General features: G+C 28.5%; 3 protein-coding genes across 3 annotated transcripts; all 3 read left to right on the plus strand.

The window, feature by feature from the left end:
- Nucleotides 1–8,065: 8,065 nt before the first annotated feature.
- LOC106777245 (tryptophan synthase beta chain 1) lies at nt 8,066–10,122 on the plus strand. The gene is made up of 5 exons (XM_014664805.2): nt 8,066–8,450; nt 8,552–8,911; nt 9,007–9,440; nt 9,517–9,611; nt 9,692–10,122. Exons 1-5 carry the CDS (start codon nt 8,148–8,150, stop codon nt 9,877–9,879), a joined length of 1,380 nt encoding a protein of 459 aa, XP_014520291.1. The 5' UTR covers nt 8,066–8,147; the 3' UTR covers nt 9,880–10,122.
- A 6,050-nt stretch (nt 10,123–16,172) lies between these two features.
- Nucleotides 16,173–17,719, plus strand: LOC106776562 (putative F-box/FBD/LRR-repeat protein At1g78760). The gene is made up of 3 exons (XM_014664044.1): nt 16,173–17,114; nt 17,202–17,360; nt 17,435–17,719. Exons 1-3 carry the CDS (start codon nt 16,173–16,175, stop codon nt 17,717–17,719), a joined length of 1,386 nt encoding a protein of 461 aa, XP_014519530.1.
- A 2,477-nt stretch (nt 17,720–20,196) lies between these two features.
- On the plus strand, nt 20,197–22,035 carry LOC106777114 (uncharacterized GPI-anchored protein At3g06035-like). Its single transcript, XM_014664641.2, has 2 exons — nt 20,197–20,414; nt 21,269–22,035. Exons 1-2 carry the CDS (start codon nt 20,330–20,332, stop codon nt 21,775–21,777), a joined length of 594 nt encoding a protein of 197 aa, XP_014520127.1. The 5' UTR covers nt 20,197–20,329; the 3' UTR covers nt 21,778–22,035.
- Nucleotides 22,036–23,758: the final 1,723 nt, after the last annotated feature.

Below are 23,758 nucleotides of genomic sequence, written 5' to 3' on the forward strand. Positions count from 1 at the left end.
AGTGTATGATGTTACTCAAGTGTATGAAATAAAAGTGCAAACTTTTCTATTTCTTTAAAAAATAAAAAAATGAAAAATTATTTTTCTTATAATAAAATATCAACAGGTGGTACGTTATCTATGGCTTCATATCCTACTTACTAACCTATAGTCGTAAATTTAAGAGGGATACCAGTTTTTTTTGGCAAGTATAATTGATTGAGTAAAATAGTTCAAAATTCCTTTCTGAACATTATAATTAAGAGAAATGATTCTTTGACATATCTTAATTTTTTACAGTATTTTTACTTGTTTTTTATTTTTTTCTTTCTTGAAAAACTATAAAACTTTATACTTTTTGAATCATTTTATCCTTGTATTATGTGTCAAATGAATGTAAAAGTGTGTTATGATATTATTAATCTTGTAATTATATATGACTGGTTGTGAAAAATATTCAAAGAAACCAATATCACTTTATGATTAATTCTTGTTGTTTTTAGTTTATGCTGCGAACTATGTAATATTGTGGCCTTAGAAACAATTATTTTACCGTAAACTAAACTAAAGTAAACTAAAGCGTATTTTATAGTATTAAATGGTTTTCTAATCATATCTTTAGGGTGAATTTTCTCCTGATGATTGATTTCTAATTTGACTGGTGATCAATTTTTGGTACGTTTTTTTCTTCTTCTTTTAATAGTGTTTTTTTATACATCTAATCATCAAAAAATTGTTTGCCTATTTTTATAACTACCTGTAAAAGTCATATTTATTATTAATTGCTAATTGTTTGATAATATAAACTTTTTATATCAGCAACAAATAAAAATTAAACTCAAATAATGATTTTCATTACTACTATTTTTCTCTCAAAGTTTTAAAAAGTTTGACTATATTATTGAGATGGAGATGTTTTATTAATTAAATTATAGGTTTATATAACCATACAAAATATTATATAATTAGAATTTTTTATTTTAATTATGATTCGTAAGAATAAAATGTTTTTTAATTTAATATTGTGATTTTTAATTTAATAAAAAGATATATGGATGAAAATCAACAAAATGACTTATATTTTTTAATTAATATGAATAATCATTTTACAATTCAACCATGAGTTTTTTCAAAAGATACTACTTAATATATCTAAATTATTTGATTTAAAATATTAGTAATGCGCCAAGTTATAATGATATTTAATTTATTTAGTACATGTATTATCAGTTTCTTAATATATATATATATATATATATATATATATATATATATATATAATTTTCACACTACGAAATTTATTATTTTTCTTCGAAACAGATCAAACTTCTTTTGTCATATTTTGTTATATTTGAATTTACTATATAATGTAAGAGTGTGATTTTTTTTGTTATAAATTAAGTTGGGATAAAATATTCTACCTCTTATCAAAATTAATTACTTTTAGCAATTTTTTTTACTGATGCAATTGAATTATTTATGAAATATGTCAAGTTAAGACTTGGGGAGGGGTGGAATGGATAAATTGTTGACTACTCAAATGACACCAAGAGATGAACACTCCATTTCTTATGTGGGTTATTACAATTTTACATTTTAATATCAAAACTAAGATAATAATCATTTGACATTAGAGGAATTTCTTTGACAATTTATCATTTTTAAAAATTAATAATTATTTATATGTTATTGTAATTTATGTTTCCAGTTCTTGTTTTATATGGAAACCGTGTTCACACAATTTCACACCGTATCAAGTTATTTATATATCTATGAATTTGCTTGAATGGTCATACACTTTATAGTTTTTTGTTTTGATATAATTAATTTGAATTTTAAGTTAACATTAATCCATTCATTAAAACATAATTAAATGAAAATCAATTTGTAAGTTAACCTTGTTTTATGGAAAAATATAGAACTTATTTATAAGATTTTTTTTTTTTGTTTTGATACACTTTATAGTTTTTTGTTTTGATATAATTAATTTGAATTTTAAGTTAACATTAATCCGTTCATTAAAACATAATTAAATGAAAATCAATTTGTAAGTTAACCTTGTTTTATGGAAAAATATAGAACTTATTTATAAGATTATTTTTTTTGTGTTCCTTAAATTGATATTCTTTTGCGCAATTTGTTATGGATACAGAAGGATTCATGTAAGTATAGGCAGCTTTCCTAAAATGCAAATAATGTTAAAGTGTCATATTAGTATAGTGTTGAAAGCTCAAAGTTAATAACATAAAAAATCTAGCTTATCTAAATAGTTCGAATTTTGTACAAAGGCTGAATACAAGTGCTTCATTTATAATATATTATTCTTGAAAAAATATATTTATTATAAATATAATAAAAATATTTACATTATTTAACATTACTCTTATTTACTTTTTTTCTTTCATTTTTCTTGAAAAAATACAAAAGTTTTATATTTTTAGAATCATTTTTGTTGTAATAATGATATGTTATTACAAAAGAATATTTTGCAAGGTTAATATTTTTATTAATTAACAATAGTCAAATTTTTAAGTGTTGATTATTTATTTTTTTAATGTCTTTTATTGATTTTATTCTTTTCTAACTTTATAAATAGAGAATATTTTCTCCATTCCAAAACACATAAAATCTGTCTTTCTCATTTTCCTCTCCACTAGTTTCATTATTTTTTTCCATCCTAGGTATAAACTCTATCTGAGTTTCTTGTTAGTTCTGTGATCCTCGAATATTTTCAAGAATGTATCCTGGGAGACTTGCATACACCGCAGATAAGTCTTTAAGGACAGTGATCTACATGCCTTAAAATTTTATCTTTAGATTCTGTGTCAAATGAATATAAAGTATGTCATAATACTATTGATCTTAAAATATACTTCACTCTTTTTAAAAAAAAAAAATATTTATTATAAATATAATCAAAATATAATTTCCTTCATAAATAATAAACATTAATACCCCTATGTAATAAGTATATGTTTAGTAAAAAAATTCTATATTTGGTAAAAAAAAAGTTAAAACTAGAAATCCATAAAATGTTAAAAAAATGAACAAGAGTTGGTGAAAGCATTGAATGTTGTTATAAACAAGAGCATTCAGAGGTCCTTAAGTAGGTGCTGTTTTTTTAAGAGCTGTGGGGTATCAAACTCATTCCACGCTTAAAGTTGTGGTGCGGATTAAACTAACTTCTCCCCAACAATATATAAATAAACTATTTTTAAATGCATTTTATAATTCATAAAAATATTATTCTTAAAAAAATTTATCAGTCAAACTTATTTACTTATGATATAAATTAGAAAAAATATTAATTAATAATGGATGTATTATAAAAAATATAGCCACTATTAATTAGTTGTATTTTCTTTCTAGTTTTTAATGGTTTGGACATGTCGTCCCCAAAATTACTATTTTATGGTGTGTTTGGTGTGGTAAGTTTATATTCATAAAGAAAGATATGAGTGCATTGGTGAGTATTTTCAGTATTTATGTTTGAAGATAAGAAAAATTGTGTGAAATTGATAAATGTAAATGATTATCCTGTTTTTATTTACTTATTTCATTTTTCTTTAGTTTTTTAAATTATTATTGTCAATTAACAAATAATATTAGTTTGAAAAATACTTCATTTTCTATTTTTAACTAATTTTTCCAATAAATTATTTTAAAATATATACGAAAAATAGGTCTAGTTTTCCACAAATTACAAAATTAGTTCAAACAAATCATGCATAAAAAAAAATAATACTTTCTTTATACCAAATCATCTCATTAATATCTAATTTCAAATTTAAAATGTAAAATTATAATACATAAATGAGTGGATAATGGAGAAGTGGATTAAGTCAAATTTAAAGTATAGTCTTTAAGACACTGTACCGTGACAATCTCATATAACCACTTGATATTAATTATTTGCTTCTTCCCCTCTTTTTATAACTATAAAGCTGTCTGTTTTTAACTACCACATATCCGTTAATAAAGAAAAACAAAAATATTTCCTTTTTTAATTAACACTAGATAATATGGTGAAATAAATTATATATATAAAAGTACACTTATCTTTGGAATATATATTGAATAAACTTCTTATAAATATTTATAGTCACAAGAGAATAAAACAATTTAAAAATTATATTAAACTAAATTGAAAAAAAAAACATATTTTACTTATAAATTAATTTATAAAAGTTCTTTAAAATTAATTTTTTTAAGAAAATGTTTTTTAACTCATTTATAAACCAGTCTGAACTTGTCAACATTTTGTTTAGTATTCTTATATATCTACAAGAACAACTGTATATTGCAAACAAAGTACATTATTATCTATGATCCCTATCGTCATAATCCAAGTTAAATTTCAATTTTTTTTAAATAAAACTCTCAATATTTAAAACAATTTCATATCATCTACATAAATTAAATAATATTATATAAAATTAAAATACAATCGCAAACTTCGCAGTTTATCACTCTATATCCATTTCATCCACAATTTCTTTATCATGATGCTTCCAATCATAATTAGGGAGTATTAATAAATGTAAAATTTAAAAGACATGGTTTTAAAAGTAAAAATAGTAATAAAATAAATGAAACAGTATAATATTAAAAATTGAGTTTTAACCTAATCCTGGAGAAAACTGCGTGTAAAATTTTGGGTCATACAATAGGGCAGCCGACGTGTACCTTCTTCTTCTTCTTCTTCGTTGTGTTATGTCTCCTTGGCCGCAGCCAAACTCTGGTAACAGTACACGACAGAGGCTCGCAATTATATACTGCCATACCTAAGCGAAGATTACGTATATGCAGTAATTACTAGCGACGTACCTATTTACTGCGTTGGTTCAGCAGAACAGTGAATTAGCCACAGCGTGTTGGAGAGATGAATAGTGAAGGAGGATTGAGGCAGTTATAGTTCAAAATTGAATGGTCTGGTGTAACAGTTAATTGGTGGAAGAGTGATTAAAATTTGTGCAGAATGTGCAGAAGGTACATATACCTATATATATGATGCAGCAGCAGTAGCACAGATGAGATGGTATGGCATTATATGTTATATTGCATTATATGTATATGCAGTTAATAAGAAGGAAGATGATAAGCACTGGAAAAAGGTCATTAAGAAATCACAGCAGATTGTTGTTACCGTTTGGTCATAATATTTTACTGAAGAACACTGATGCAGAGGCGTAGTTGAAGGCAGCAGAGGCCGTAGGGTTATTATTAATTTGATCAGACAGAAGAAGGAAGTAGTAAGGAGAATCAGAATCTATGAATACGTAAATTAATTCACTTTTTTAGGTTAGCTGGCCGCTAGTTTTCTCTCTTCCTGGCGGGTAAAGTTCATTTTTAAATGCTGCCAAAGGTAAACACAAGTTAAGGTACATCCATCAATCATCATCATTTTTCATCAGGTACCCTTCTCAATTTTAGAGCTGGAATATGAATCTTCCATATACTGTTCAATCTAACTAGCTATAGCCTTTTCTTTCTCAATATGGATTCTAGAAGATTACATTCAATTTCAACTCCACAACATTCAAATTCTGGTATGACCAATGCAATCTAATAAATATTGCATTACACTATCATGTTAAATGTGAAATCTAACATACATAATCATGTATATGATAAAAGAGTAATGATATATAGACAATATTTTTTGACAATATTTGAATATCATCATACGTATCATTGTGTGGACCAGTCACACAATGACACGTATGATGATGTTCAAATGTTGTTAAAAAAATGTTGTCTAAATGTGATAAAATATAGATCATATTCATTAGAAAAAAAAAGTAATGTTATTTACACGATATCATACAAAAAAAAATATGATTATTATATGTTTCTCTCACTTGAATGAAAAAAAGGTATGAACAGGAGTTGTCATTCACACGGATACTTTTGGATAAAATTAAATATTATTGTGAGCCTTATATATGGACTGAATTTAATTAGGAAAAAAAAACATTTGATTAAGCTGATCTTGCACGTTTTCTCTTTAGAAGTAATTTAAAAATTGAGTTCTTCTTCATTTTCTGGTCTAGTCTTTTTCAAACCTACGGAAGCTACTAATATTATTAGAAATATAAATAAAATGTTAAATAGAATGAGAGTGAAGGAAATCCAGTAGATACAGTGAATTCATAAACGGCCAACTGAATCTGAAGTTGAGCATGATGATGGACAGAAACATTGGTCCAGCCCAGGAAGGATCTAGCTTATAGGGTGGGGCGGGGGGACCTTGGCCCTCATTTTTTAAATTTTAATTTTTTTAATATGAATTCCAAAAATAAAACAACATAATCAAGGGTAAAAAAAAAGTGTAAATAGATTATATTATATACAGATTCCCTGTAAATAAACTGAAAATTAATTTTCAATTTTCAAAATTTTCAAAATAAAATTGTTAACTTATATCTCAAAAATTGAGCTTATTATGCAATTTTCAAAATAGACTGAAAATTAATTTAATTGTTTCTTGTAAGTAAAAATAAATTATGTTAGCATTTTGTGGTTTTTTAGATCGCACATACTTTTCTATGTTCTTCAGAGCAACATATATAAATTCGACAGAGAAGAATAATAAGTTATTGTTGAGGTAGAATAACAACACTAACATATGATTGGTCGTGAATTAAGAAAAAGAATCTAAAAATAGCAAAGTTGTTTGGTCAGTTATTATGAGCTCCTACTACCAATGGCTGACACTGTGTTAGCAAACTATGGACTATCCAGATTCGGCCCAAACATTTTCAAAAGTAAGACGAGCCCAACAAATGAGTTTAAGCTATTGCTTTCTGCACCCCATTAAATTTCCGGGAAATGTGAAAGCTACAATGTGAAATGTCAAATCAATAACTTTTTATCCATATATAGTTCATATATTAATAGAAGAGGATAAATCATGATGTTCAGTAAGTATGAACAGAAAAATAACTTCACCTACCATTAAGTTTTTAAACCTATCTATTTATTTATACTATAAAAATTTCACCTATTACAAAATTTCATTTATTTTGATTTAATTTCAACATTTAATTTTAGATTAATATATTAAAACATTTTTAAAATTAGTTTTGACTCATCAAATATTACTTTAACTTTAATCATAAAAGTAAATGTGTAATCTTTTATTTTCATTTATTATAATTTTATTTATTTATCACATCTATCAAATCTTTTATCACTTTCTTTTCAAATTCATTTCCTTTGACTTTTCAACTCTTCAAAATAAACAAAACGACTATCCTTTCTTTATCCTCTATTCACGTTCCCTTAATTTATCTTCCAATATAAATAATATAAATACTGTAATTATTTATATTAATTTAGTTAATATAAATAATATATTAAACCCTTTCATTCACTCTCTTTTTATTTATCTTCCAATTCCAAAAGTAAATAAAAAGAACATGTTTTGAGTCTTAGAAAGAAAATTTGAAAGAAGAAGTCAAATGTATTCAAATTAAAATAAAGGGTAATAATATTACGAGACTCAAAACTATTTTATCTATACTTTTTTAATTAACTAATTATTGCGTTACTCTTCTTAAATAAAAAAAAATTATTTATTACTTATTTCACTCATAATTCATTTACATGTACTTTTTTATTAGAAAATATCTTTTACATATTATTAAATGGTATCCCATTGTTAAACTACACATGTTTTTCTTTTTTCTATAATCACTTTACACTCGTTATTTTATTTTATTTTTCAACAATTAAAAAAAATTATTCTTTAATTACAGTATTTTTCTCACAAAAAGGTTGGCAGTGTTAAAAAGATAATCTTCCTTTCAAAGGAAATAGTACAAATTTTAAGTAAGTGGATGTGAATGAGGATAAGCGTGTGGTAGGGAGTTGAGATTTGAACTTGTTTCTGTGTGTCGCGATAGAGGATAACGTGAAAAAAATGAAAAAGCAATTGTTGTCTCCAAACACGTTTAAAATATTTATGTGTCCAAATGTTTTGTTTTCAAGGACAATAATGATTCAACGCCCCGTGTTGAAACAAAATGACGTTAAACCATGCACACTATAAAGATAGCCTCTCAGGAGACATTCTTGCAACCAAACACGACTCTCTCTCTCTCTCTCTCTCTCTCTCTCTCTCTCTCTCTCATTTCTGAGTTTAACAGAAAGAACATAATATTGTTATGGCTTGCAAACTCCAAGGGACACTCATCAGCTGCCATTCCAAAACTAAAAAGTTGGTAGATCAGAAAGAGCGCGCTGCCTCTGTGGTGGCTCAAGCTGTGGTCACTCACCAAACTAAGCTCCCTCACTTCAACATTACCTACGTCCCCTCTCCAACACCCTCTATGGACAAAATTCCTTCCCACTCTACCGAGGGAAAGTTCGGTAGGTTTGGAGGCAAATTTGTTCCTGAAACAATTGTAGCCTTTTTGACCCACCTCGAAGCTCAGTTCAAAAAATCCATGGCCGACGATGCCTTTCAGGTTAATTAATTACCCAAATTCACTGTTTATAATTGTTTAATATTGTTAGTACAGAACACTTGAAAGCCATTAATTAAAAGCTTAAATGGTTGTTCCCACAGGCAGAGCTAGCGGAGGCGTTAAGAGACTATGCTGGGAGAGAAACACCTCTGTATCACGCAAAGCGATTGTCTGAGTATTATAAGAGCATCAACAACGGGAAAGGGCCTGATATATACTTAAAGAGAGAGGACCTCAACCACGGTGGCTCTCACAAGATGAACAACGCTCTTGCTCAAGCCATGATTGCTAAACGGATGGGTTGCAAAAGCGTGGTCACCGCCACTGGCTCTGGACAACACGGCCTTGCAACGGCTGCAGCATGCGCAAAACTCGCTTTGGACTGCACGGTTTTCATGGCCGCCAAAGACATCGAAAGACAGTATTCTAACGTGCGGTTGATGAAGCTGCTAGGAGCTCAGGTATAAGCCATTTTCTCTGTTTTTTTTTTTTTTTTTTAAGAAACATGTGCGTGTGAAAAGAAGCAATTAGTAATGGATGGTTTGTGGATGCATAGGTTGAAGCAGTTGATGGAGGGTTCAGAGATGCAGCATCGGATGCGTTTCGGTGTTGGGTGGGGGATTTGGAGAATAAATACCACCTGACGGGTTCGGCGGTGGGACCACACCCATTGCCGAGCATGGTTCGGGAGTTTGAGTCGGTGATAGGGAAGGAAACGAGGATGCAAGCATTGGAAAAGTGGGGAGGGAAGCCAGATGTTCTGGTGGCTTGCGTGGGGACAGGATCAAACGCTTTGGGTCTGTTTCATGAGTTTGTAGGAGATGAAGATGTNAGGTTGATTGGAGTTGAAGGTGGAGGTTTGGGACTTGATANTGGCAAACATTCTTCAACGTTGACNAAAGGAGAAGTTGGNGTNTACCATGGAGCCATGAGCTATTTACTACAAGACGAACATGGGCAGATTATCCATCCACATTCCATTGCTGCTGGGTCAGTATAATTAATTATTTAATATTTGATGATATGTTTCTCTGGTCGCTTAAACATTTGATATATGAACTTGCAGGATGGAATATCCAGGAGTTGGTCCAGAGTTAAGCTTTTTGAAAGAAAGTGGGAGAGCTGAATTCTTTGCTGCAACTGACGAAGAAGCTCTTGATGGTATACATACATACTACTTTCGCTTCTTACTATTTGTGTTGTGAAAAACATAATAACTGATTAACTGACATAACGTGCAGCTTACGAAAAGTTATGCAAATTAGAGGGAATATTTCCATCCCTGGAGGCGGCACATGCATTGGGTATCTTAGATAAATTGGCTCCCACACTGTGTGATGCTACTAAAGTGGTTGTGAACTGCAGTGGTCGTGGTGATAAGGATGCTGCTATAGTCTTCGATCGCCGACTCTTGGACAAACANTCATAAAATCAGTAGTGGTCACTTTAGTTACCTAACTATTGTTTCTATTTAAGCTAGCCTAGGAAATGGTCGTAAATAATTATTTTCAGACCATTCATATCATCATNTGTTTATTTATTACAGTAAAAAGTTCTAAACGAAAAAGAGATAAGATCTTTGCTGAGATTTCTTGTAAATCAATTCAGAAAGTCATAAATCCATATCTTCCTAAGCAAATGAATGAGGACGAAAATAAGTATTATATTCAAGGACCCGATATCGTTCTTGATTTGTGAAATAAATTAATAGAAACTTGTTGTATAGTTCTCTCTCTATTAATATATTATGAAAAGGAGGGCACATGTTTCCTGGGAAATCATAATGCATAATTACTGTTCAAGGACCATACCACTAAATTTGGTAAATAAGTTAATGAAAATGGTTCTTTCACTTTCACAACACATACAAAGGTGAAGTATTTATTCATAAAAAAAAAATATAAACTTTTATATTTATAAAAAGTAGAATTAAATTGGTGTAAAAAAAAAGTGGATATCAAAGTACATTTTGTTTTCCATTCTCTCTCATGCTCACTCGTGAAAAAGAGACATTTTTTCTTCCTGTTGATTACATTACGTTAGATACTTAGTAGGTGACAAAGAATTGCTAGCACCCTACTAATACGACGAGTTCGATTTCTCAGCGTCTTTTCTTTCGTAAAAATTAAAACAAAGAATAACTTAAAAGTTAGTTTTTATTGATCGGACAACAGATCATTTTTCAACGAGAAATAGGTTTTTTACAATTAATACAACTAAATTTGAAATTACCTTTTAAGGGTAATAAAGCCATTTAAAGAAATGNAGTTTATTATTNGTAAAGAAAAAGAGAAANNAANGNNNAAAAAAAAAATGAATGTGAGGTGGGTGTACAAATTTATAGAGTGTCAAGGTAATGAACCATTTTTCAATGCATTTGAACAAAATCATGGTAAGGAAAAATTATCTAATCAAAATTGTGATGAAACAAAATTCATTAAAATGAAAGAAATAAGAAATTTTCAAATTAAAAAAGGTAATGACAAAATAAAATAATAAAACAAAACTTTTTAGATTGAATAATAAATTAGGAGTATTATAATAATTTAATATGGAAATAAATATAAGGATGATACATGTATATAAAAACAGGTATAAAGATGGAATGAGTAGACAAATGTAAATATCCTCGTTTTATATCTATTTTTTTTCTTTTTTTATTTTCTGCCTAGGTCATAATGACTTCAGACGATACATGCAACAATATATTGATCTCATCTCTAATTAAACCTCAAATAAAGCTTATTCTGATACCTTTAATAAAACCATATATCATTTAAAAGTTTAGATTAAAGATAATTAAAATATATCTTTCACCTTTAACTCTCTAAAATATTTTTAATGAAAAAATCATGCAAATCAAAAAATACCACAAATATAATGATTGACATATTATCTTAATAAACTTAAGTTAAGAGCGTATTTTTTTAACATGTTTAAGATAGTTTATGTTTGATTATCCAAAACTTGTTAGTTGAAGTGGGTAAAACTAATTTAAAACATAAAAAACTAACTACAAGTATTAACAAGTGATAAAATAGCATATAAAGTCATAAGTATTTAATAAAACTATTTATTTAAGTAGTTGAAATGGTAAAATGTCAGAAATACACTTGTCTTGTATTATATAAATTAGGGTTAAATATGTTTTTCGTCCCCCAACTATTGGCCGTTTTTGTGTTTAGTCCCTCTTTCAAAGTATAGTACAATTTAGTCCTTCAACTTTAGAAAACTATGGTTTTAGTCTTTTTTACCAAATTTTTTAAACTTTATTTGNTGTTTCAAGCANNTTACATTATAGCATTTGGATTGTTTACACATTTTGACACATTTTTGCTTCAATGTTAACTGAGAAACGCGTTTGAAACAACAAATAAAGTTAAAAAAAATTGGTAAAAAGGACTAATACCAGAGTTTTCTAAATTTAAAGGACTAAATTGTACTATACTTTGAAAGAGGGACTAAACACAAAAACGGTCAATAGTTGGAGGACGAAAAACATATTTAACCCTATAAAATATAATAATTTTATAGATAAAAAATTATTTGTAAGAATTTATAGTATTTTATTTTCAATATAGAAGAAAGACCCCTTTTGAATATCATTTAACCGATCACTGAAAAAGATATTAATTTCTAAACTAAAAATATTGGTAATTAAAAATACAAAATTATAATTAATTTCTAAACTAATAATAGTTTCTAAAATTTATCACTACTATTAACTATTAAAAGAAGTGTTAAATATGTTTTATGTCCCTTAACTTTTAGTGAAAATTAGAATTAGTCCATCTTCAAAACTTTGGCTTAATTTAGTCTCTCAACTTTAGAAATATATGAATTTAGTCCTTTTATCCAAATTTTGTTAAATGCGTTTCTCAGTTAATAGTGAAACAAAAAAGTGTCAACCAGTGCAAACAACTCAAATGCTATCATGAAACATGCTTGAAACATCAAATAAACCTAACAAAATTTAGTTAAAATGACTAAATTCATACATTTCTAAAGTTTGGGGACTAAATTAGACCAAAGTTTTGAAGAGGAATTAATTCCAATTTTCACTGAAAGTTAAGGGATCAAAAATATATTTAACCTTTAAAAAAATTATTCTTTAATTAAAAATTATTTCTAAATTAGGTACAAAGATATTTTTTATCATTAAAATTGATTATTATTTGAAAATTTTATTGTAATGAATAAATATGATATAACTTTCGTATATTCTATAAACATCATTGTATTTCCTTTATAAGGACTTTAAGGTATACGTACCTATCCTTTATATACTTTTATTCTTTGCTAATTCAACTTATACATTATAGAAACTAATTCCACTCCTTTAAAAATTAGTTAAATTAATTTAAAACAAAACGTTAATCAATGATTTATATTATTCAAAAATGATTTTTTTATTATAAATAAAACAAAAGTAAACATTTATATTCTCAATTCAAGTTAAGAGATGATTTTTTTTTTGTTATTTATTTCAAATATATGGTATTATTCTATTGAAAACATGTTAACTATTTAAGGGTATTTAAAAACTAATAAAAATTATTCTATCATTCAACAAGCAAAAAAAGTCCTAAAAAATGTGACAACAGTTTATTTATTTTTTGAGAAAAAATGTTTATATAAAAGTTTATTTAATACTTAGTTACTTTTTTCCAAAATAAAATATATAAATGTAGAATGCAATATCTACATTTTTATTTTAACATACTTATCTAATATTTAATTTAAGTTAACAATTTTCAAACTGGACAATTTAATTTATCAAGTGCAATAAATATAACCAGAATGATGCCAGAAATACAACTAGATTGTCAAATTTAACTGTTCTATACATATAATGTATAATTAAATATCTGTGTTGTAATAAATTTGCATAAGTATTATTTAATATAAAGAAACAATAGTTTTGAAGATAATGAGAAAAAATGTAAATGTTTACAAAATAACGGTTGTATGCACTTCATTAATTATTATTTATTCAAAATATTGTATAATTTAGAGTAACAAATAATTTAAAAAATAATTTTTTAATAATTATGTTACTTCATTAAACATTTTCCAATTGAATAATCATTGTTTTCTATATTTATTATTTTAATTATATTTTTATTGAATTGTTAGAGTAATATTTTTATAACATGTTTGAGAAGGTCTCAATTTAATATTAGAGCTTAATTTGAAATGAGTTTGATTTGATAATGTTTCAATCGAATGTTACAATTCAAGAAAAATCCAATTCGACTTGATTAAGTTTTATTAGATTTGTCTTGACCTAAGCTTAAAGTAAGTCGATCGACTTAAACTTGATTTGATCTTAATCGAGTTAAATCCAACTTTAATAAAGTTTAACATTTACACAAAATTATTAATATTGATATTTTTTTATATTTAACAATTATTTAATATTTAAATATTTTTTTAAATCACCTCATCTAAACAAAATGTTTTAAAAATAAAATAATTTAAAATGAATTTAATTTAAATTAAATATATTTAAATATCTGATAAATTATGAAATTGTCTATTCAAATTAAGGTGTAAGTGAGCAGAAAGAGGAAATTAAGAAATGCGAATGTCACACAAATTATATAAAAAACTTTTGGTATCAAATCGTGTTGTTGTTCATTTAATTCTTGTTATTCAATTTTTACAACATTAGTTTATCTACCAGTAATCTGTCATGTAAGTAATTTCAATCCAATACTTACAAATAGTGCCATATATTAATAAAGATGAAATTTGCCGCATTTTTTAAATTAAATTCTTTTTTGAAAAATAATATTTCAAAAATTATTACAGATTACCAACAAATTTTTTGCCTGAAATACTACTAATAAAATCAAACCAAACAATAAAAGAACTAGAAATGTACATAAAGCGTAACCTTATATTTTGGATGGTTCATTATTTTTTTCCCAAAAGAATGTTAAAATATAGAATATAATCAATGCATTATAATCTGAAAACATTTCTCACATATTTAATTTAATATAAAATAATTTTTCAACTTGATTATTTAATATGTTCAATTATAAATAAATATACCGCCAATGGGTCTTGCAAATGCCACCAATCACACCGGTAACGGTTCTAAATGATATTATATATAAAGAGTTAAATATATATTATTGTTGTGATAAATAAACATTGACGTTTTTTTCTTATCATCAAAGGACATTAATATTTGCTGTAATAAGTTGAAAAAAATTACACATATAATTACAAAATAACGGCTGCAAGCTCTTCATTAATTGTTTTTTTCTTTCAAAATATTGTAAAATTTAGTGTGCAATAAATACATTTTGATCATATTTTCATTAATAATTTAATTATCTGAAACAGTTTCCGAAGTTCAAATATTAAATAATCTTTTATATTAATCATTTTTAAAGACAATCTTTGTTTAACTGGAAAATTGACAACTGTCTAATCTTTTCACTAAATGGGTCTGTTATGACATAAAGCGGAGAAAACGAGAAACAATTTATATAAATTTTTTATAATCAATATATATATACATTTAATTCTTGTTATTAAATATATCATTAATTAATTATTTACTATTTGATTTTGAAAATTTTCCAGTATTAAAAAAATGATTTTAAAAAATATATCAAAAAATTCAATCAACAGTTATAAATAGTGCCTTGTATAACATGTTTGAGCACATATTATTATCACTGGCTTGCTGGCCAGTGGCGCTGAGAAGTGAAAGTGTCGTCTACTACTTCTTTCCTTCCTTTTTCAGGTTATCACTTCAACTTTTGTTTCTCAATTATATTTATTTTATTTCTGCTTTCGCTTACATATAATTCTTGAACCGTATACACAGTGTCTGTGATTCTGTTAATGAAATCGCCACTTTTTGTGTGTTTGTCGGAAGTTGATGAAATTCTTGTTAAGGTAGAATCTCATCTCATGTTAAAACAATGATTTTTAAGCCAAACTTAACATGGTATAATCAGACATTTTTACACTCGGTCGTGGACGGTGATTTTGCATGATCTCGGTCGATTACAAGTTTTAAAGACTCAAAACCGTATACTTGAATCCTTTGGTGAGACTTTAGATATAGAGTGATCCTGTATTTATTGAAAGAGACGTGACCAACAAAATCTGATTTCAATACACACAAGAAATTTGGCATCATTTCTAACAAAAATCTTAAGATTTATTAGTGTATGAATCATTTTCATTATGAAACTTAAACTCATGTTTGAATGCATGAGTCTTCCTCCATGTAGCCACGTGAAAATTAAACTCATGCTTGAATTTCTGATATATTTTTACTGTTAAGAGGTTAAAGATTGCGCTTTCCCCAATTTTCTGACTCAACCAGGGAAATAGTTGAAGGGGAAATGGAAATGAGCATTTGTGGTTTAATCCTGCAATCCACATAGGCATAGCTAACGTGTTTGCGATCATTATTACTTGCAGTTTTGTGAAAAAACCTAATGAATTTTTTCCTTAGTCTGTGTATATTTTTGTGTGAAACCTTTTGGGGTGGGGTAAGATTAACGTGTTAATTCTGGCCTTTTCTTAATCCTCCGACGCTGAATAAGTCATATTATATATCTATATATGAGTATAAAGTTGTTGCATTCTAAATGTGTAAACGGTGCTGCTGATGAATTTAGTTCCTTGTAGGAGTTTCTCTGATGAATTTTGCTTTCATTTTAATTTTACTAATGCTTATAGGTTGCAGGGATGGATGTAGATTCTTTGAACGGGAAGCAACAGGAGGGAGAGACGAACAATGATACCGAATTACGTGATCTACCAAGCGAGATCCTTCAAGAGGTCATCTCCAACCTGCCCATCAAAGAAGCAATTCAAACTGCTGTAATATCCAAAAAATGGAGGAATCAATGGAAGCATATCTCAAAGGTTACGTTGGAAGAAAAAGTACACAGGGAGAAGAAAGAGTTCAATGAGTTTGTGGACAAACTACTTGCGGTTTTGAATACCTCGTGTATTAAAATATTCTCTCTCGCATGCGACGTTTGCGAGGAAACTCATCTGGTTAATGGGTGGCTAAGTGGTTTCATCCAGCCAACGATTCAAGAACTAAGCCTTGAATTTGGAAACCTTGATGAGGAACCAGTGGTCTTCCCTGATTACCTGTTTAGCTCCAAAGACTTGACAAATTTTCATCTCAGCATGCCGCATGTTTTCGTGCTCCCTTCCGTCATTTCTTTTCCGAGTCTCAGCACTTTGAGCTTGAGAGAGGTTATGTTCCCTGATTCTTTATCAACGCAGCGACTTTTCACTGGTTGTCCCTCCCTAAAGCAGCTGACCTTAATTGATTGCAAATGGGACAACGTTGAAACTGTTCGCATTGCTTGTCCATTGCTTCAGATATTGATCATCAGGGAGTGGGAAGATGACGAAAACGATTTACTTGCTGCCGATGAACATCCAACCAGCTGCCGAATAGTAATCACTTCGAATAACCTGAAAACATTCTCTTATGACGGGGACATCCTAAATGACTACGCGTTGGATTGTAACACATCATCGATCACCAATGGAGCTGTTGAGGTTCACCCACCGCCCAGCGACGACACGGACGCTGGTCTTTTCGTGCTCAGAATTCTTAAGGCCCTCTCAGATGTGGAAAGGCTATCAATTTCAGATTTTGCTACCGAGGTTTGGTCACACAATTAGACTACACGCTTATTATACTCATGTGTTTCAGAAGACTGTTATAAAATCTTTTGTTTGTGCATGTCACAGGCTTTATGTCAGGAATCATTTTACATCCCGGAGCTTCCTTTGTTCAACAATTTGATTGAGCTTCACGTGGAATCAACAGATCCAATGAATATGGCATGTGATGCCCTGCTGACCATATTGCGGCACTCACCTCGTCTTGAAGCTCTTTACTTTGCCATGGTAACTTCAAACCCAGAAATCGATTCTTTATTTGCAAACAAAATGCTTATGTCATGAGTTTCATTGATATCCAGGGCGTCTTTCTGCATAAGAATGATTTAATGAAGGTTGATCCATTGCCGTCGTGCTTGGTAACAAACCTGAAGACGTTAAGGTTATACGGGTTTACTGGGAACAAGGACGAAATGTTTGCCATAAAAGTTTTGTTGAAATCAATGCCAATGTTGGAAGCAATCTGGATTTTCAGCAACCCTTATGGTTTCGACAGTGACGAAGGATCAGACAGGCTTCACAGATTGTACATGAAGATTGTACATTTTCCCAGAGCTTCAGTCGATTGTGAGTTATATTTTGAATAGAGAGATTCAAGAATCATCTGTTTAAAGCGCGTTCCTATCAAACTTTGTGACATGTTGTTTTGTGTTTTATCTTTTTAAAACTTAGTTGCATTGCACATGTTTTGTTTTATCTCTTGGAGGAAGAAACCAATAGATATAATGCAACATCTGCCCAAGTTATTATTAATAATAAATTGTTATTTTATTATATAATCTTGTTAAAATCGTTCCTTATTCTTTCGTGAATGTATTACATCTGTGTGATTGTAAATTAAGAAAAAAATAATTAACATTATGGACTGAAAATATGATTACAATCCGCAAATGTTAAATCTGTAAATAATCTGAGAGAAAGAATGTTTGAAAAGATTGTATATATTAAAATAAAAATGATAGTTTGACTTTCTGTAAAAGAAAAACATTCATTAAACCATTATAATAATGTATATTAATATTTTAAAATAAAACATAATGAGAGTATATGATTAAAATATATATTTGTTGAGTTATGAAATAAATATTTTTTTATCATTAGTTTCTAAGATATCACCTTACTAGTAAAATTTAGGATGGTTAAAAGATATTTTAACAATTTTTTTAATTATTTTTAACAAGTATTATTATTTTATTATTTTTAACAAGTATTATTAAAACTTTTTTCCGTTTTATAATGACTGAGATGTGGGGAGCAGCACTCAAGTCTGGCTTAAAAAGAGAGTGAGATGGTTAAATATCTGTAAACGGGCTGTCTTAATAAAGGAAAATGATATTTTGATACCATTTTGACACTGTACACGTGTCAAAATGTGATTGGACGATTTCAAATTAAAAAAACAAACTTTGGTTTTTCTCTTCCAAATATACCCTTGTCTCAACTTTTTTAATTTGATATCATCCAATCACATTTTGACATGTGTGCAGTGTCAAAATGGTGTCAAAAAATTGTGTTAAAATATCATTTTTCCTGTAACGGAAGTTTTGTTTCAGTATGAGTTGTTTTTTCTATTTTTCAGTTATTATGTCAAATTATTTATGTGGTGGAGTATTTTACTCATTAGTTTTTTATTATTATACTGGTGAGAAACGAGTCTAGTATTTCTACATTTTTAAAAGATAATATTAATAATAGTAGTTACATACAAAAATAATAAATACTGATGCGTATTATATCTATTTTTTTCTCGTGATAAAAAATAGATTTTTATTATTATAAATACTATTAGATTTTAAAAATATATTTATGAAAAGTATGGTCAAATGAATAATTTTATGTATCTATTTTTTATTATTAAAAATAGTTAATTCCGTTTTAGAAAACTATTTATAAAAATTAAAATATAAAATAATAAAATAAGATATATTAATATAGTAATTGTAAAATAATTCAATTTTTTAATTAATTTTTTATACGGTTTAAGATCGTCTGATTTGATATAAGTTTGGTAATAGAATCCATGGATGTATCAACTCGTTTTGAATTCATCAACCTAGTTTCTTCCATAATTCAATGCATACTTACATTGATATATAACAATATCATTATTGGATTGTGTCACCTCAATTCTAAGAAATATTTGAATTTGTCAAGATCTTTGGTCTTAAAATGGTGACAAATATGTTGTTTCATCTATAAGATGTTATGGTTGTCATTGCATGTAAGAACGATGTCGTCAACATTTACTATCAAATAGACACATCCAACATTCAAATGACAATAAAAGACTAAATGATTTTTTTTACACTGAATCATACCAAATTATTATACCAAATTATTGAACATGCTCCTAAATTTTTAATACTAAGTCCTAAGAGACTTAAAACATGTTATGTTTATGTATTAAATTACATAATTATATGACATCACGTGAGTTAAAAAATGTTAGAATTAGTTTTATTAGATTACTTATTCGAAATATTATTAACCCAAATATGATTTAAAAAGATATAAAGATTTATTGATTATTATAAAAGGTTATAATAAAAATAAAATAAAGACGACTTGATGAGTGTTGGTTTATAAAAGAGATTAGGATTTTGTCTCTAATCATAAAATTCTTTCACTACAAACCACTACAAAAATGTGAGAGAAAAAAAAAAGAAAATAGACATACATATTAAGAAAAACAAGTTGAAAATAGAAATTGAATAAAACGTCTTATTAGATCTCTTATGATTTATTTGATATCTATTATGATTTATACGTGTCTATTTGTTTTAATCATAAATATTAAAATCCTGTATTTTGAAATGAATAAAAAACATAGAGAAACTTCAAATAAGTTTATATTCGTTAGATATACCTTTTAAATAACTTTAGATATATATCTTTTAAATATAAATAATACAAGAAGAAGAAATATCGTCATTAACGAGTTAAAATAATAAGAAATTTTATATTATTGTTTGTATAGATAATTATGAACATGTTTAGTAACAAATATTTAGAAGTTGTCAATTTCAAAACAATTTTTCGACTCAAACATTATTACAGAAAGTAGTTGAAGGATGAAATGGGTGTTACAGCTTGTAATGCAGAGGATGAAGCTTTTACTTCACAAGGAAACATAAGAGATTCTTCGTCATTTCAACTCTCTCTCTCTCTCTCTCTCTCTGTTTTTCAAACTGCAAACAATGGCGTTAGTTCGCTTCCCTCTGATTTTCACACTCATCATTTCTTCCATTCTCTTGTCGAATCACTCAGTAAAATGCGACCACGGTCAGTATTCTGATGCTCAATTTTTCCAGCTCTTGTTTTTCTGCTTACCTTCAAATGGGTTTCTCTCTTTATTCTCAAACATCTATTGTATGAATATTTTCTCTAACTGTCTTTTACTGAATTTTCATAACTATCATAAAGTTTACGATTTTAAGTCGTTTTCTCTCTGGGTATATGTTTTTATCTGTCCTTATTTTTTACCCTTTTCTCGTGCCCGAGTTTCTCAATGGACAGTCTTAGATCTGTATGGGAGAAAGATTGATCTGACATCACCGAATCGTTAGGGGTAGTTTATATATTCTTTCTACATTGACCTTGAAAAGATCTGCTCATTTGAGTTGGTACCTATTGAATAACGAAATTTGAAATTGCATAATGCTGTTGCTTGTCAATGCAGAATGATTTGAATTTTTATATTCTGATTTATGTATCAGTAGGTTGACTAGATGGTCATTGAGTAACTTAATCGTTTACTACCATAGGGTTCCATGTTATTAGTGATGAGGTTTTTCATTAATCTTGTTGGTAAAGTTTTCTGTGGTTGCTGCTGAAGGTCAGGAAATCTTCTTCCACACAATTCACGTATAATGGCAGGAATTAAAACAACTTGTAAATCGAAGAGCTATATTTCATATAGATTTGAATGCAACTTATATAAATACAGGATTATACCATGCTATAGAGTTTGTGTTATAGAAGTTGAATTAGATCTGTGTTATATAAAACAACAATTTTTAGATATTTGAATGCACGAGTCTTCAATGTAGTCTGTGTTATAGAAGTTGAATTAGATGTAAAGTCTACAACACTGAAGTTTACATTTTGAGGTTGCACTGATCTTAATCCACTTGCAGATGAGGAAGATGATCTTTATCAGGAAATCAACAACTATAGGAAAACATTAAACTTGACATCTCTGACAAAGAATGAAAATGCAAATTGCTTTGCTGATGAAATGGCTGACCAGTTCAAGAATCAACCTTGTACAAATACCACAGGTGCTAACACAGTCCCAGGTACAGAGCCTCGGTTCTCCAACTACCCAGACCTTTTAAATAAATGTCACTTGAATATTTCTAACACAAGGGATGGAGCTGTAATGCCTGTTTGTGTTCCTGGCCTGGTTCCAAGCGTTGTCCTTACAAATTTCACACAATCTCTCTACTCTGGTAATCTCAACGACTCCAAGTTTACAGGAATTGGTATTGGTTCAGAAGATAACTGGATTGTAGTCGTACTGACCACAAACACTCCTGAAGGAAGCTTTGTTCCCGATACTTCTAATGCTGCTAATTTGATTTCTAAATTTGGTTTGATTTACTGCTCAATTTTCTTATTAGTCGGTAACCTTTTCCTGTTGTAAACAAGAGAATGCCACTGTTCCCGTTTTTTTCAGTATTGTCAATTTGGAGGCATTGTACTAATNTGTGTCCGGGGAAACTGAAAATAATGTAGACATGTGCTTCTCTAGTGAAACAGACAGCGGTTCAGGTTATGTGTTGTATCAATACTGCAAGTGTCTGTAGGATGCTAGAGAAGAGGAATAGGGGGAACANCATTTTTTAGACCAGGGTTGTTGTATTACTCTTACCATAATCAACATATTGTTTTTCTTTCCTTTCGTTCTGTTTTTTAGAATGCTTTACATTTGCCAAATCTGAATAGGAGGCAATAAACTGTAGCATTTGGTTTCGAAATGGAAATTCTGTTGCTTATATTTTCAAACCCCTAAAATCCCAACATTGCACCTTGAATGTTCTCATCAAAACCGATTACCTCTACTACAATTAGCACGATAATGTAAAATACTAGTAATTAAGAATACCCATTTAAAATTAGTTCTACAACAGGATTTATAGAGCAGTTTTGAGTGCCCAATATGGATTTCAAAAGCTTGGGCTAACGCAGGTTTAAGCTGATGACATTGCTGGTGCACTGGTTCTCATTAAGATTACTAAGCTAACATCCATGACGTCTGATATGGCATTGGTGGTGCACCAGTGCACTGAATTGTCCGGTTTAGTAACATTCGATTCTAAATAAATACATTATATATATTTCTTCTGCATTCACATTTCTTTGCAGGGATTTACAAGTTTTGACCAATGAACATAAGTTCAAACCAACAAGTTCCCCCTTTCACTTCAAAATTGAAGTTCTTTAATAGTGCTTGAAATCATATTGCAAACTTCAATGAAACCAATACGTATATCAAAGAAAAATATCTGATTTTATGATAAAAAGTCCATGACCTCGCCTTGTCAAAAACTAAGCCATGGCCACTGAGCTTGTAGTGGACATTGTTACTTCCTTTGTTGTTTCTTCCTTCACTTCCATATATTTCTCCTTTCGCTTCTACATTCCAAAAATAATCTCAAGATTAAGTTTTTTTTATAGATTTCGAAATTTGTTGAAATTTTAGAAAATCCTTCAATGGATTTCAAAAATAACCATCTTTTGTATTAAATTAATATCTTCTTTAGCAGTTCAATTAAAGAGATTTTACTCTCTTTAGTTTTGTTAACCAACACTCGTTTAATTTTCTTACCTAAGTAAGATGTGATGATCTAATATTTTGTTAAACAAAGCTACACTTGATATTTAAATAAAAAAATTAAAACGCCTGTTTCTTTATCACCGATATAATATTCTTTTATAGTTGCATTCATTGTATATCTTATTTTATAATGTCATAATATTTGATAATTCATTGATTGAATATCAATATGGTGTCATTCCACATGCACGTTCATGCTACTGGAAAAGTCCAGCCTATATATCTATAGGTGGGATGAATCAATCCTGCTTTAAGCCACGTATGTGTTCTTTGCACTCTCTTTTTCATGAACTTGTGCTATATTTGGCACTGTGACTGTGGAGGATCCAAGTTTTAGGCATAATTGGTGCTCATCATTATGAAAACCTTTCTTATAGTCAAACAGTTAGGAATTTCATCTTTGACATCCTCAATTCTTAGTATTATTACAACATTTTCATTAAAATATATATATATATATATATATATATATATATATATATATATATATATATATATTACGTGGACTTGGAATGTTGGTATCTGGCATGTCAACAGTACGAGAATGTCGTTCTAAATAAATTCAAAATTGGACTTTGAATACAATCAGCTGCTGCGTTCTATCAAAACCGTTCCAAAGAGAAATTAGAGAAATCGACAACCTTTTTATCGAACAACCTCTTAGGTTCTGGTTGTTTTCACTCTCACTGTTACACGTTTGTGTTGAAAGTGGTGCATCAGTGACGTCAGTGAAGAAAATGATTAATGTGGGAGTTGAAGGGGCAAGGATCTGTTTTAATTGGCATAT

Source organism: Vigna radiata, chromosome 11, assembly GCF_000741045.1.
Source record: "Vigna radiata var. radiata cultivar VC1973A chromosome 11, Vradiata_ver6, whole genome shotgun sequence".
NCBI lineage: Eukaryota > Viridiplantae > Streptophyta > Magnoliopsida > Fabales > Fabaceae > Vigna > Vigna radiata.

Bases quoted from the DNA above. Each gene is read 5' to 3' on its own strand.
- LOC106776562 (XM_014664044.1), top strand. From the start codon at position 16,173: ATGGATGTAGATTCTTTGAACGGGAAGCAACAGGAGGGAGAGACGAAC. The intron at 17,115-17,201 runs GTTTGGTCACAC...TGCATGTCACAG, and splicing joins TTTCAGATTTTGCTACCGAG to GCTTTATGTCAGGAATCATT. The intron at 17,361-17,434 runs GTAACTTCAAAC...ATTGATATCCAG, and splicing joins AAGCTCTTTACTTTGCCATG to GGCGTCTTTCTGCATAAGAA.
- LOC106777114 (XM_014664641.2), top strand. From the start codon at position 20,330: ATGGCGTTAGTTCGCTTCCCTCTGATTTTCACACTCATCATTTCTTCC. The intron at 20,415-21,268 runs GTCAGTATTCTG...ATCCACTTGCAG, and splicing joins CTCAGTAAAATGCGACCACG to ATGAGGAAGATGATCTTTAT.